Source organism: Suncus etruscus, chromosome 8 (assembly GCF_024139225.1).
Source record: "Suncus etruscus isolate mSunEtr1 chromosome 8, mSunEtr1.pri.cur, whole genome shotgun sequence".
Lineage (NCBI taxonomy): Eukaryota > Metazoa > Chordata > Mammalia > Eulipotyphla > Soricidae > Suncus > Suncus etruscus.
In genome coordinates, this window is record NC_064855.1 from 53,488,241 (window position 1) to 53,503,824 (window position 15,584).

General features: G+C 40.4%; 1 protein-coding gene across 2 annotated transcripts in view; it reads right to left on the reverse strand.

Moving 5' to 3' along the window:
- Window positions 1-15,584, reverse strand: part of ALG5 (ALG5 dolichyl-phosphate beta-glucosyltransferase) — a 55,969-nt gene that overhangs the window by 38,579 nt on the left and 1,806 nt on the right. For both annotated transcript variants that reach the window (XM_049778824.1, XM_049778823.1), the window contains exons 2-4: window positions 12,476-12,647; window positions 11,919-11,965; window positions 9,617-9,685 (exon numbers count right to left, since the gene is read on the reverse strand). In XM_049778824.1, coding sequence (XP_049634781.1) covers window positions 9,617-9,685; window positions 11,919-11,965; window positions 12,476-12,614 — 255 coding nt within the window. In that variant the 5' untranslated portion in view covers window positions 12,615-12,647. The remainder of the gene's footprint in view (window positions 1-9,616; window positions 9,686-11,918; window positions 11,966-12,475; window positions 12,648-15,584) is intronic.

Sequence of the window (15,584 nt, forward strand, 5' to 3'; positions counted from 1 at the left end):
CTATCACATGACATAAATTTACCACATACAAAGAATCAGAAACTATATTCATGGCTTCAGATACATTTTCTAATAGGTAAATTAACGTTGCTAATTCAACTTTCTGTGCAGATTTATATTTGGTATCTATGGTCATATTAATGTTGTCTCCACTTATTCCTCCTTTTCCATTTTGGGATCCATCAATGTAAAAAACCTTGGCATTGGGAATAGGGGAATCCCGAACAATTGAAGAAATAACAAACTGAGTTTTCTTTAAAAAGTCCCAAATTTTTCCTGCTGGATAATGGGAGGATATTTCTCCTGTGAAATCTGAGAGGGCCCTTTGTAGAGATTCATTAATTGGCAATATTGACTCAATTTCCTTTTTTGGTACTGGCAAAACTATTATATCTGGATCAAAACCTAGTAAAGATATAGATCTGAGTCTTGCCTTGATAATAATCTCTGAAATCAGTTGTAAGTAGGGGACAACTGAGCGAGGTTGTTTGTTATGTAAATACACCCATTCCAAAGGTCCTGACTGTTGCATCAAGGCCCCTGTGGGGGTTTCTATAGTAGGGAAGATTAACAGTAATACCTTTTCTCCTGGGATGAATCTTGAGAGAAACGATTTTTGTAATCTGCTCAAGAAGATGTCCAATTCATTTTTTGCAGCTGTTGTTAAATTTCTCGGGCTATCTAAAGCAGGATCACCCTCCAACGTTTTAAACAGATTAGATAACTCTGCATTTGGGATTCCTAGTGCAGGGCGGAGCCAATTTACGTCACCTAAAAGTCTCTGAAAATCATTAAGCGTTCTGAGGTTTTCTTTTTTGATAGAAAATTTTTGTGGACGTATAGACGTCCGGTCCAAAATAAAACCCAAATATTGATACGGTGGCATTATCTGTATTTTTTCTAAAGCTATTTTCAGTCCTGATGTTTGTAAACAGTCAGTAACATAAGAGTATAATTCCTGTAAATCTGTTTCGTTGTTCATTGTGAGCAAGATATCATCTGTATAATGAAATATCATGGCTTGAGGAAATTTTTCACGAGCAGGGCTCAAAACCTTATCTACAAAAAACTGACACATGGTTGGGGAATTCAGCATGCCTTGGGGGAGAACAGTCCATTGGAAACGTCTGCAGGGATGGGTATTATTGAGAGAAGGAACTGAGAATGCAAAACGTTTTTTATCATCTGGGTGGATAGGAATATGGTAGAAGCAGTCTTTCAGATCAATTATAATTAGTGGCCATTCCTTTGGAATAACTACAGGTGATGGTAAACCAGTCTGCAATTTGCCCATAGGTATCATGGATAAATTTATAGCTCTAAGATCCATCAAAAGTCTCCATTTACCGGATTTCTTTTTTATAGTGAATATAGGTGAATTCCATTGAGAAAAAGATGGTTCAATATGTCCTAAACTTAGCTGTTCCTCCACTAATTCTGTCAGCACCTTTAATCTATCAGTTTTAAGGGGCCACTGACCTGTCCAAATTGGTTCATCAGATTTCCATTTTATTTTTATTGGTGCTGGTGTTTTTACGGTAGTGGCCCCCACTAAAAATTTTGGGTTTTTAAATCAAAAGAAGGTTCGGACTCTTCTGGAGCTAATGGGATGTGGAATTCTGCTTTCCACTGTTTGTGTAGGTCACGGCCCCACAGGGATGGTGAAAATGGGCCCACGTGAGGTCTGATTATTGCTTTTTGATTTTCTGGGCCGTAAAATAGTATAGTCCTCGTACTCAACAGACAGGAACTCAGGCCTCCTATTCCTTCTAGGGAATACGGGATTTCCTGAAGAGGCCAATTTTCTGGCCATTCTTTATCAGAAATTACGGTAACCTGAGCACCCGTATCTATCATTCCATCAAAGGGTTTGCCTTCCAAGTGAAGTTTGATCATTGGGTGTTCATCTTTACATTTAGTAACCAGAGCCACGATTGGGTTTTGAGCAGCACCCGGATCTGTGCTTCCAAAACCTCCAATTCTAGTCTTATCTGAAGTCCCAAATTTGACATAAGGCACTATTACTATCTGGGCAATCGCTTCTCCTTTTTTAAAGGTCCATGTAACTGGTACAGTAATAACTACAATGATTTCTCCCATGGAATCTGAGTCAATGACACCAGTGATTACTGATATACCCTTTATGTTGAGGGAACTTCTGCCAAGAATCAAACCCATGGTATCTGGGGGTGGCGGGCCTACAATGCCAGTTTCTAACATGTAGGGGCATGCTCCTGGGTAAATTGTAATGTCCTCTGGGCATAATATGTCTAATCCGGCACTCCCTGAAGTAGAGTGGATTAATTCCCTTATCGTGATGAATTTTCTTGGGCTGGGCTTGGAAGGATTATTGTCTGTGAACTTTGCCCCTGATTTGGAAGGGCCTGGGGGGAGGCCCTGTGGGCGTTTCCCTGCATCTTGTATGTGTGTTCTTGGGGAGCTGAATTTATAAGGAGACGACAATTTCTTTTGATATGTCCCTGTTTTCCACAATGGTAGCAGGCGATTTGCCTCCTGGGGACTGTGTTGAAACCTCTACTTAGGTTATTATTAATGAGGTTTCTGGATCTGCAATCTTTCGCCCAGTGGCGACCCCTTTTGCATTTTGGGCAAAGACCTGGTTTCCGGAAAGTGTTCTGTCCCCGAGGGGAGTAAGACATTGTTCCCTTGGTAACTGGGAAGGTTTGTACTGAGTCTGAGTGGGGTGGGGGTTGGGGTTCCACATAGACATTCCGGCAGGCATAAAGGTAATCATTCAGATCTGACTTTTCATTTAATGTATTCAATACTAATCTACAGGCTGAATTTGCATTATGATAGGCCACAGATTTTACTAGGAAGTTTCTAATCTCCTCATCTTCCACCTGTAACTTCAGAGCATCTTTAATCTTACCTACAAACTCTGCAAATGACTCATAAGGGCCTTGGGTAATTTTTAAAAAGTTTCCTCTACCAATGCTGTTAGAATCAATTTTTTCCCATGCTGACAATGCAATCTCCCTGATTAAATTTAAGATTTCCTTAGGTAAAGCTGCTTGTGTCTGAATATTTGCAAATTGATTTTCTGCCATCAATAATTCATACGATAGAATAACACCTGCCACTTGCTTTTTCATACCATCCGGACTATATAATTTAGCTTTTACGCCTTCTGAATAGTACATTTCCCATTCAGTTCGCTGTTTAGATGACAGGCATATTTCAGCGATTCTTTTAAAATCATACAAAGTCCAAGATGAGTTATGACTCCAAAGTCTTAATAACTCCACACTGTATGGCGATTTTGGCCCATTTTCTTTACATGATCTTTTAAACCGATCTAATTCTTCCATCTGATAGGGTACATAGTTAGAAACATTTACCCCGTCTATAGGGGATAAAGCCTGATTAGCAAAATTACTCTGAATAGAGCTCTGAGACTGAGCATGTGGTTCATTTTTTGAATCTGCTCTGCTCTGCGATTCAATTTTGTGACTAGAAGGAGGCATACTTCGTGGAGTTAGCACTGGAGGTAGATCATTATCTGAGTCACTACTGTCAAGCAATTCACTAGAATCAGGCTTAACATTCTGAGTTGTTTTTCTTCCAGCAAAAATTTCTATATTGTTGATGGTGGGGCTGGATTCGTCAGCCTGCACCTTGGTCTGAGTTTTCGTCAGATAAATTTCATTATTATCTATACTGGTTTTAGCCTCACCATTTCTACACTTTCTATTTCCTAAATAGAAATAACAGCAAATAACTATGCTCATAATAATAACGTTAGTCAACACAGAAATTCCACAAACTATGATGGCTAGAGACACTACACTTTTCATTTGAAATATAGACCACAACCATCCAACTGCAGTGATTGTCCTTAGATCAAAACCAATTAGTTTTAAACAAAATGGAATGATCCACTTGTATACTAGAGCACCAATGCGTAAGACTAAGGGTGGTAAAATCCACATGACTAACCACAGAAACCATTTGATGGTCAGCATAGGAAATTTCCAATGAAATATTTCACTTACAGTTCTGAGGGTCCAGGGTTCAGGTCCCTGTCCGGGCGTCATTATGTAGCAGGACAGCCCCTGAAGAGGTTGACTGATGGAGGGATGGAGAATGAGGCCCTTTTCTTCCAGCTCGTAGCACGTGTCTGCCACCCTGTCTAGCCCACGGTTCTGAGGTGAAACGGCGGGTAAACAGCTCGCAGACAATCAGGCTCGTGGAAATATTTGCTTTATTCGGATGGACAAAACTGAAGTCCAAAGACTCCGATTCAGTTCCAGCCAGCAAAAGCCTCTCGCCTTCCACAGACCCTTGCTCTTATAGTCCAGAGTCAGGTCCCACCCAATGGTGGGATCAGATACCAACCAATGGTGGAAGCAGAATCAGGTCCTACCCTAGGGTGGGGGCAGAATGCCAGGTCACACCCTAGGGTAGGGCACAATCACCTAATCAGATTAGGGTGAGCAACATAGTAATCCCCCAAAATATTTACATACACAACAACCTGCTAGAGAAAATAATTACCTGCATGATAACTAACTCTTTGAACTGGTTTCTGGGGGTCCCTGATTAATGATGTGTATACTTGCTAGCAATCAGTGTTATTCAAAACCAGGGAGGTTACCTGAAGACTGAACTTTCTCCCCCAATCTTCTGTCAAATTTCTCTAAGCAACTATCCACATCATAATTTTCCCTCTTCTGTTTTTTTTTTTTTGTTTTGTTTTTTGTTTTTTTGTTTTTTTTTTGTTTTTTTTTGGTTTTTGGGCCACACCCGGCGGTGCTCAGGGGTTACTCCTGACTATCTACTCAGAAACAGCTCCTGGAAGGCACGGGGGACCACATGGGACACTGGGATTCGAACCAACCACCTTAGGTCCTGGATCGGCTGATTGCAAGGCAAACACAGCTGTGCTATCTCTCCGGGCCCAATTTTCCCTCTTCGGAATGAATCTTCAACATCTTTCTCAGCTCCTCAGGCTCAAATGTGTTCCAGTCTCCAGCATCCTAAAGACTTGCATTGTTTTTAAAAAGCTTGTGCTATTATTCTATTTTTTTCTTTTTAAAATTAAGTTTACTAAATTATAGTTCAAGCAACAGGGTTAAAATATCAACACATTTGGGGCCGGAGTGATAGCCTAGCAGCAGGGCCTTGCATGCGGCCAACCCAAGATAGACCAGGGTTCAATTCCCAGCATCCCGTATGGTCCCCTAGCTTGCCAGGAGCGATTTCTGAACACAAAACCAGGAGTAACCCCTGAGTGCTGCTAGGTGTGGTCTCAAAACGCAGAACATAAAAATGAACACATTTAGTTTTTGATTTTGGCTCATACCCAGCTGTGTTCAGGGGATCATTTAAAGTACTCTAAATTGAGCCTAGCCTTGCCCAATATTCTTTCACTCTAGTCCATCAGACTTATGGTTGATGTACACAGTCTCTACCTACCACTACTACCAGAGCTCATAGATCCTTCACTTCTGTTCTTTATTACCTCTTCTGTCATCTACACCTTCCTCCCACTGTTTGGTAATATTGGTTCTGTAATCCAGGACCAAGGGTTTCTTATCATTCTGTACTGTCAATTCCCTTATAAAAACTTACATCTAATGTCACATAAACTAAAAAAAAAAGATTACTCTCTAGCTTTTAAACAAAATGATGAACAGTATACATCTTCTCAACACTAGTTAAGTTTTAGTTGATGACAGCATGATTCAGAGCCTCTGCTTCCTACATCACTTTTCTACTTGATGTCTCCTTCTACCTCTCTACCTGACACACAGGAAGCTGTGAAATTTTCATCTAATAATTGTCCATCTTAGCTTAAGATTGTCCAGTTAGCTTAAGATAGAGTTCAACACTTCTTTTAAGTATTTATGTCAGGGGCCAGAGAGATAGCATAGCACTAAGGTGTTTGCCTTGCACGTGGCATGGCCAACACAGGACAGACCCCGGTTCGAATCCCAGCATCCCATATGGTCCCCTGAGCCTACCAGGAGCGATTTCTGAGTGCAGAGCCAGGAGTAACCCATGAGCATCACCAGGTGTGACCCCAAAACAAAACAAATTAAAAAAGGTTTATGTCAGCTTCTCCTTTCTCCAGGAAAAAAAAGCATTATTGTAATTACAATATATGCTTCTAAGGCATTTTCCCACTCAACTGTCCTGTCACTAATTACAATTAAAGTGATACTGTGTCATAGTGGGAGTGAATTACTGATAAAGGCAAATATTCATGTTTCTAGTGCTAAATCATAGTTGAAAATGCAGGCATTCCTATAACAGCACAGTGATAGGCTGATAACTGCCTACTCAGCAAACAATTACACCTTCTTACCTCACTATGATAGTATTATGGCTCTAAATGTGAACATGTGCAGACTGTATCAGAATCATAATTGATCTAAATCCTCTTAACTAAGTACTTTTCCAGACCCTCTTTGCAGGCCAAGTGACTAAGTTTTCTGCCTATGAACACCTGACACATGTTTGCAGAAAGTTGAAAGTAATGTCTACTCTAGGTTAAAAAGGAGAGACACACAATATAATTCTTTATATCTTGGCTAACTCATATGGCTTTGATTGTGTGTAAGTCTTCATTAGTTTGTGTGACCTTCCCTAAAGACAGAGACAGAACTGAAGCCATATTTCAGTACTAAAAAATGCCTTTACATAAAGCACAGGAAAGTTCTGTTTAGAGAACATTTGAGTTGCAGATGCTTATTCTGAAATGACATGAAGTTTAATATCCATCCAGTATCATATCTATAACCAGGAAAATAAAGTCCTGGGTAAGTAGCTGTAGGGTCCAAAAGAAATTTTACTGGGCTAAGATCAAGGGTTCTTTGCAGATGGGATGTTTATCTAGCTTTGGAAGAAAGCAAATACTGTTGCAGCCATACCTCTAATACACAATGAAACTTTCAAGCCCTTCATTACCAGTGCTCCTGCTGCCATGTGATCATTATTTGTGAATACTGTTCACACTGTGTGCTTACCTTTCTGTTGTTTTAAATTAGCACTAAATAACTGGAATACTCATTTTGTTTTTGTTTTGTGGCCACAATTGGCAGTGTTCAGAGATGACTCCTGGAGGGGTCATGGAATCATAAATAATCCTATGGTTTGAACAAGTGTCAAACAAGTGCAATACAAATGCCCCACCTGCTGTATTAATGCTCTGGTCCCTAGAATACTTTCTTTTCTTTTGTTTTAAGCCATACTTAGCAGGGGTTATTCCTAGTTCCATGCTTAGAAATTACTCCTGGTTGGCCTGGAGACCATATGAGGTGCTGGGGACTGAACCCAGGTTGGTGGCGTGCAAGGAAAGTGCACTATCATTGTACTTCCACTCCAGCCCCTGGAATACTTTCTTATACTATGTTAGACTTTCTTATTCTATATTTTTTATTTTCCTACTTTAAAATTTCTCACAAATGAGAATTGTAGCTAATTTTTTTTACACAAAGACCATGAACAGGTAGACAATAAGTCCTAACTACAAGGAAACCAATTTTAAAATTAAAACTATAAAATGCCATTTTAAGATTTGTTTCTTTCAGTCTCAGGAACAAATGCTAACCTCTCTCTCACGAAACCAGGACAGCCAGCTGCCATTCACAAGTCAAAGGGCTTTAGGGAAAAAAATTTGTCCTTAGGAAAGTTTTTCCTTGGCTGGGTAGAGGATGCTACTGTAGTCGCCACAATAATTGCCCAATGTTTATCTTACAGACCATTCCCTTAATGTACTAATAAACTGCTAGAGTAATTTGAACTCATTTCTCTATTATCATATTCACTTTGCAAGTTCAGAATGGACTTTTTCTAAGTCAAACCCTACCAGTAATTTTTGGCTTCTATGTCTCTGCTTACACTGATTTATCAGTCTGAATATGCTATCTTCCTATAACTCTCTGGATTAGTTTATTATTATTATTATTACAATTTCTCTGGATTCCCAGTGCTGCTCAGAGCCCACTCTTGGCTCTGTGCTTAGGGCTTATTCTTGTCTCGTTTGCATGGAAGGCAAGAGCCCTGCCCATTCTACTTTGCTCTGGACCCTCTGTTAAATTCTTTTTCTGTTTGTTTTTGGTTTTTGGACCACACACAGCAGTGCTCAGGGGTTACTTCTGGCACTGTGCTCAGAAATCACTCCTGGCAGGTTTGGGGGATCATAGAAGTCAGGGATCAAACCCTGGTCAGCTATGTACAAGGTAAATGCCCTACCCACTATACTATCACTCCCAATCCTCTGTTAATGTTAATGGTCTCTTTAGAGCATTTTTTTCATTGGCCCTGCTTCCTTGAAGTCTAAGAACTATCTTGGAGGCACAAGCTCATATGTATTTATGGTCCACCAGTCCCTGGCACTTTTTTTTTTACAACTGTATATTTAACAAGAATTATAACTGAAAAATAAACAAGTGAATTGATGTTTCTCTGTGTATTTAAGGTCTACTAACAAGAACATTAGTAGTAGAAAGTGTACCTCTTACTATAGAAACAAGAATGCCAAAGATGAAAATGTGAACTACTACTACTACTACTACTACTACTACTACTACTACTACTACTACTACTACTACTACTACTACTACTAAATGCAGGGGCCAGAAAATATTCAGAGGGCAGGGTGTTTGCTTTGAATGCAGTCAACCTGAGTATAATCCTGGGCATCCCATATGATCCCTCAAGCCTGCCAGGAGTAATTTCTGAGCACAGAGTCAGGAGTAACACCCAAGTGCTACTAAGTGTGACCCCAAACCCCCCAAAAATCAGTAACAACAACAACAAAACCTATTGATACCTATTAGAACCACTGATAATATTTTTACACACGACAAAAAGATTAATGCAACTGGACCCAGGCCAGGACTGAAAGTCTAATACTCTGAGTTATCATTACTTCTGATGGGTAAATTTAGATGAGCTATATACAACAGGCAAACTTGCTACCCAGGGGTAGACATAAAACCATAGTTCCTATTTATGTGATTGTTTTAGAAACTGGAAAGCAAAATGGTAAAAAAGGAACCATAAATCTCAGCCTTTTTCTTTCTTTCTTTCTTTCTTTCTTTCTTTCTTTCTTTCTTTCTTTCTTTCTTTCTTTCTTTCTTTCTTTCTTTCTTTCTTTCTTTCTTTCTTTCTTTCTTTCTTTCTTTCTTTCTCTCTCTCTCCCTCCCTCCCTCCCTCCCTCCCTCCCTCCCTCCCTCCCTCCCTCCCTCCCTCTTCCTCTCTTCCTCCCTTCCTCCCTTCCTCCCTCCCTTCCTTCCTTCTTTCTTTCTCTTTCTTTCTTTCTTTCTTTCTTCTGGTTTTTGGGGCCACACCCTTTTGATGCTCAGGGGTTATTCCTGGCTAAGTGCTCAGAAATTACTCCTGGCTTGGGGGGACCATATGGGATGCGGGGGATCGAACCGCGGTCCTTCCTTGGCTAGCGCTTCCAAGGCAGACACCTTACCTCTAGCACCACCTAACCGGCTTCTCCGCTTTTTACTTACTCACACTATACAATGCAAAGAATAGGACATAGCTTTAAGGTTCTTTGAGGAATGGGCAAAAAGATTTATATGGTAAATTTTCAATCTTTCCCATTGATGACAATTCTAAAAGCAACATGACTGACCTTTGAAGTCTTGTCTTTGCTGCCATCATCAACTACTATCACTTCATAAGTGAACGCAGAATCTTGTTTCTGAAAGAAGCAAAAATAAAGCGTAATGATTTCATCTATCTTGATAGATTGCAACACATTCTATCATGAAATAGTAAGGAATTTAAAAAGCAACCTTTTTACCATTTATATATGTAGATATGACTGCAAATTTTTTTATTTATTTATTTTTTTTTTGTGGTTTTTGGGTCACACCCGGCAGTGCTCAGGGATTATTCCTGGCTCCAGGCTCAGAAATTGCTCCTGGCAGGCACGGGGGACCATATGGGACGCCGGGATTCGAACTGATGACCTCCTGCATGAAAGGCAAATGCCTTACCTCCATGCTATCTCTCCGGCCCCATGACTGCAAATTTAAGTGCACAAATGCCATAAAAGTCAGGAACAAATTGGAGGGGAGAACTAGGAAAGTAATCTCTGTGGCCTCTCCTTCCTCATCTCAGATGCCCTGTCCCTGCCTAGAAGTGGAGCAGGCTTATGTGCAACTAAATATACCTAAGAAACCAATAAAAGCAAGAGAACAAAATACACAAGGTCCCAAGTTAAAGAAGAACAGACTTAATCTGGATTTAATGCACCAATTCCTAGTTTATAACCATGGCTAAGTTTACATGGGGGCATGTTTTCTTGATTAATATACAAAGAACAACAACAACAAAAAATCCCTAGTCCATGTAAGTAAAGATTATAGGAAACAGTGGTGCTGGAGCGATAGCACAGTGGTAGGGCATTTGCCTTGAACACTACTAATCTGGTTCTAATCCTATATGGTTCTCTGAGCCTTCCAGGAGTGATTTCTGAGCACAGAGCCAGGAGTAACTCTCCTGAGAGCCGACAGGTGTGGCCCAAAAATCAAAACCAAACCAAAACAAAAAAGTTTATAGCAAACAGAAGTGGGCAAGCAAGTCAACAATTACATGTGATAAATATGATGCCTTTGTTCTCTTCCTTTTTATTTTTTTTTTCTTGGAGGGGGGAGTATCCAGTGACATTCAGAGGATACTCCTGGGCTCTGAAATCAAGACTCATTCCTAGTGGTGTTTGGGAGACCATTCGGAGGGCAGGTGTTTGAACCTAGGTCCACTGCATGAAAGGCAAGAACCCAACCTGCTGTAGTATTGCTCAGCTTTGTTCTTCTTTAATTTCTAAGTAGATAATATGGTCTGTCTTTTATGAATCCTCACCCCTCCCTTTATACCAAACACCCTAAAAAAATCAACCCCAAAGTTTATTTTTATTTTCTTAAAACTTTTCAGGTGAATTCCAAGAGCAACTTATATTCAAAGATGTAAAAATTTTCTTTTCATTATTCAGAGAAAAAAAGAAGAATCAGATGAATGCTTCAAAATAATGAGAAAAAAAGTCACTGCTATTGACTAATCCAAATAAAAAGCTTTCTTAAAAAGTCACAAAAGGGGGCCGGAGAGATAGCATGGAGGTAAGGCGTTTGCCTTTCATGCAGGTCATCGGTTCGAATCCCGGCGTCCCATATGGTCCCCCGTGCCTGCCAGGAGCAATTTCTGAGCATGGAGCCAGGAATAACCCCTGAGCACTGCCGGGTGTGACCCAAAAACCACAAAAAAAAAAAAAAAAAAAAAGTCACAAAAGTGAAAACATGCATGATTCTGTGCATACAAAGTCTATAGATACAGCAAATCAATTAAAAAAAATAACTTCTTGGGCCCGGAGAGATAGCACAGCGGTGTTTGCCTTGCAAGCAGCCAATCCAGGACCTAAGGTGGTTGGTTCAAATCCCGGTGTCCCATATGGTCCCCCGTGCCTGCCAGGAGCTATTTCTGAGCAGACAGCCAGGAGTAACCCCTGAGCATCACCGGGTGTGGCCCAAAAACCAAAAAAAAAAAAAAAAAAAACCTTCTCATCAGGTATGGATAAAAAATGAACAGTATAAAAATTAAAAAAAGAAATCAACTTTCTGGTTTGCTCAGGGGTTACAGCCATTTGCCCTTTTGTTAGTGCCCAGTGCTGGGAAAGCCCGAGAGCTGAGATGGTGTGAAAGTGGGGGTGGTGGCCATGACAGTAAGTGGTTGGCATTGCTCCTTCAAAGATCTATCCGAAAGTCTCAAGTTGGTGACTTGTACTATGGTCTGTTTTTATTTCTGTGGGGCCTTCTCTGGTGGTCCTCAGAGAGAATCATGTGCTGTTGAGGACTGCAGATGCCTAGCCTTATCCCTGGCCCATACTGGTTGTTTAGTTTTAACTGAAGAGATAAATGGTGAAAGAGAAATCATGATACCTGTCTGTTCTCTAGATAGTCCAGAGCTTCATCCATCATGACAGGCACTTAAAGAAAAAATAGACATTAAAATTTGCATTTGAAAACTGCATTTTTAAAAAAAGTTTTTGGGCCATATCCAGCAGTGCTCAGGGATTACTCCTGGCTCTGCACTCAGGGATCACTCCTGGCAGTGCTTGGGAGACCATATGACATGCCAGGATCAAATCTGGTTACCAACTGCACTATTCCTCTAGGCCCTGAAAATGATTTTAAACATCCCAGCATGCTAAGTTTACACAAGGAAAACGTCTGAATACTTTAACAAGACTCTGGGACTTGCCCCTATTCTCATCTCTGTTCACATCCTGCTTGTCATTACTTAGAATATTCCAGTCCCATGTCTTCATTATGCCATGCTTTCCTTTTGCTCTAATATTTGTTTTCCCACTTTTGAACTACACACTCGGCACAGCCCATGTCTTAATGTTCTGGTTGAGACAGTAACATCTATTATTTTAAATTTCTTTTTTTTCTTCCCAAGTTATTCCTTCCCTAAAACATCAATCAGGGCTTACACCGTTTTTCTTCGTTGTATGAAGGCACAACAACAGAAAGCTGTTTGGTAGGTGAGTCCCATATGCTGGGTAAAGCTTCCTTCTGGCCTTTGGCATTTAAGAAGAACTTCTCTTGTTCATGTCGATGAAGGCGGGGCATTTCTCCAGCAGTTATAAATGCAACAAAGGAAACCTATAAGCAGACATATGCAGATATTGTTATGCAGTCTCTCCAGTCCCCATTTGTCCTATATTTTAATTCAGAATATAGTATTTTTGTTTTGTTTTTTGTTTTTTTTTTGTTTGTTTGTTTTTGAGCCACACCTGGCAGTGCTCGGAGGTTCGTCCTGGCCCTGCAATCAGAAATCGCTCCTGGCAGGCTTGGAGGACCAGATGGAACGCTGGGGATCAAATTAGGGTCCGTCCTAGGTCAGTAACATGCAAAGCAAATGCACTACTACAGTGCTATTACTCCAGCCCAGAATACGTATTTTCTAAAGTATCAAATTTATAGGCTGTGGGTCCAACTAAAATTTTGTTTTCTTCTACTTGGGAGTTAGCATTGGAGGGAACTTTCTTTGTAATACTGTTCTACTGGTATACCTTCTGCTTTAAAAGAATTTACACACAGCTTATTTTTCTTCATCAAAACTCAAATATCAAGTCTCTACACAAGCTGTCAGTTTACAGGGGATAAAATGAGATAATAAGATGCACCAAGGAGATTGCACAAAGGGCTGAAGGGACACTAGGTTTTTGTGATACCTGCAGAGCAAGAGTTACCCATCCCCGACCCTACAGGGTACAGCAATGGTGGCCCAGAGTACCAAGCATTGCACAGCAGAACTTCATGCTGCTCAGGCAGGCCTGCAACATCAGGATAAGTATCACAGGAGAGCAGCCCTCAGAACCAGCAGAGACTCTTCCCTCCCCAAATAAAGGCACTGAGGGGATCAAATCAGTAAAATGCAGATTGCAAGTCATTCTACAGAATAAATGCCATCTTACTAAAGACAACAGAAAGAAAAGGAAGGGCACACTTCATTCTGAAATCACCCACATCCAACTCAGAGTGTCTTCTAAACAACATCGGCCCTAGCCATGTTCAAATATCTTGTTGTTGTTTTTGGATCACACCTGACACTGATCAGAGCTTACTCCTAACTCTGGTTGATCAAAGATCAATCCTGGCTCAGGAACACAGACTGCTGGGACTGAACCTTGGTCTGCTGCATGCAAGGCAACTATATTATCATTCTGGCTCCACTCATGTTCTTCTTTAGGGTACAAATCTCCTTTCCTTTAGGTCTCTCTCTCTCTCTCTCTCCTTTCTCTCAAGAGTCCCACATTCTCCTAAGAATTAGCAGTAATCACAATTAATAAAATGATTTTACTGTAAAAAGAGGAAAATAAGAGACATTATTATACTTGAAACAAATCAGGTGCCATGTGAATAGGTGGAGCAAAATGACTAATCGAAGACATAAATGAGACAAATGAGGCCAATTGAAATCAAAGTGTGAAATTTAAAAAAAACTGATAACTTTATTGTGGTTATCGACTTAAGACAGGATTCTTTTTTTTTTGGTTTTTGGGCCATACCCGGCGGTGCTGGGGGGGGGGGGGCATATGGGACACACCGGGATTCTTTTTTTTTTTTTTTTTTTTTTTGGTTTTTGGGCCACACCCGGTGACGCTCAGGGGTTACTCCTGGCTATGCGCTCAGAAGTCGCTCCTGGCTTGGGGGACCATATGGGACGCCGGGGGATCGAACCGCGGTCCGTCTCCTAGGCTAGCGCAGGTAAGGCAGGCACCTTACCTCCAGCGCCACCGCCCGGCCCCAAGACAGGATTCTTATCTTTAGAAATAAGTGCTGTGAATTTACAGATAAAATGTGGTTTGTTTCCAAATAAAAGAAAGAGAGTAAAGTATCTATGGAGGATTGATATTAAAATTACTTCATAATCTGGCATTAAAAAAAAACAAAATTCCATCAGCTATGTAATCTCTGAGTTTCCTTCCTCAGTAGACAGTAATATATATATATATATATATATATATATATATATATATATATATATATGAGATATTTAAAAGATCAAATGAAGATAAACCTTGTTCAACACTTAACACAATACATTCCATGTTCTGAGTACACTCTAATTGGTACAACTTACTAAAACTTTCAGGCCAAATTTCCACTAAAATAAAATAGATATTTCAAAATCTGTGCAAGACAGCAGTAGGGCATTTGCCTTGCATGTGGTCAACCCAGGAAGGATGATGGTTTGATTCTCAGCATACCATATGGTTCCCAAGCCTGCCAGGAACAATTTCTGAGCGTAGAGCCAGGAGTAACACCTGAGCACAACCAGGTGTGACCCTCAAAACAAAACTAAAAAATCTGTGCAATAGTTTCAACATCTTGTTGGCTGTCATGTACTAAACTCATGACTTGCTCAAACTCCATTTCCCAACCTCACCCTCCCAAAACAAAACAAACAAAAAAAAACAACAAAAGAAACACACAAAAGAACACTAAGATTATGGAACAGAATTCTCTCAACCTGACAGAATTACTAAAATAATAACATAACGAATATACTTTCTTTTATCTTAACTGTTTCTAAGCTATAAACTCACAGAACCTGGAGAATGGCACATAAAATAACAAGCAATACAGCCTATGTGAGGATCCTTATCTTTAAATCAAGGAAGCGGAAATCTTTCTATTTACTAGTCAGATGACATGACATGGTCATTCCAAATTACTGTCAAGTCCTGCAGATCATCTCACTTCTCACAATGCTGAGAAGAAAAAATATAAGAAGAATCCCTGGGCCCGGAGAGATAGCACAGCGGCGTTTGCCTTGCAAGCAGCCGATCCAGGACCAAAGGTGGTTGGTTCAAATCCCGGTGTCCCATATGGTCCCCCGAGCCTGCCAGGAGCTATTTCTGAGCAGACAGCCAGGAGTAAACCCTGAGCACCGCTGGGTGTGGCCCAAAAACCAAAAAAAAAAAAAAAAAAAAAAAAAGAATCCCTGATGAAGGTGAACTGAAGAACTTCTGTTTGAGCACTAGTTTTCCAGACAGTCTTTGCTTAAAAACAAACAAACGAACAAACAAACAA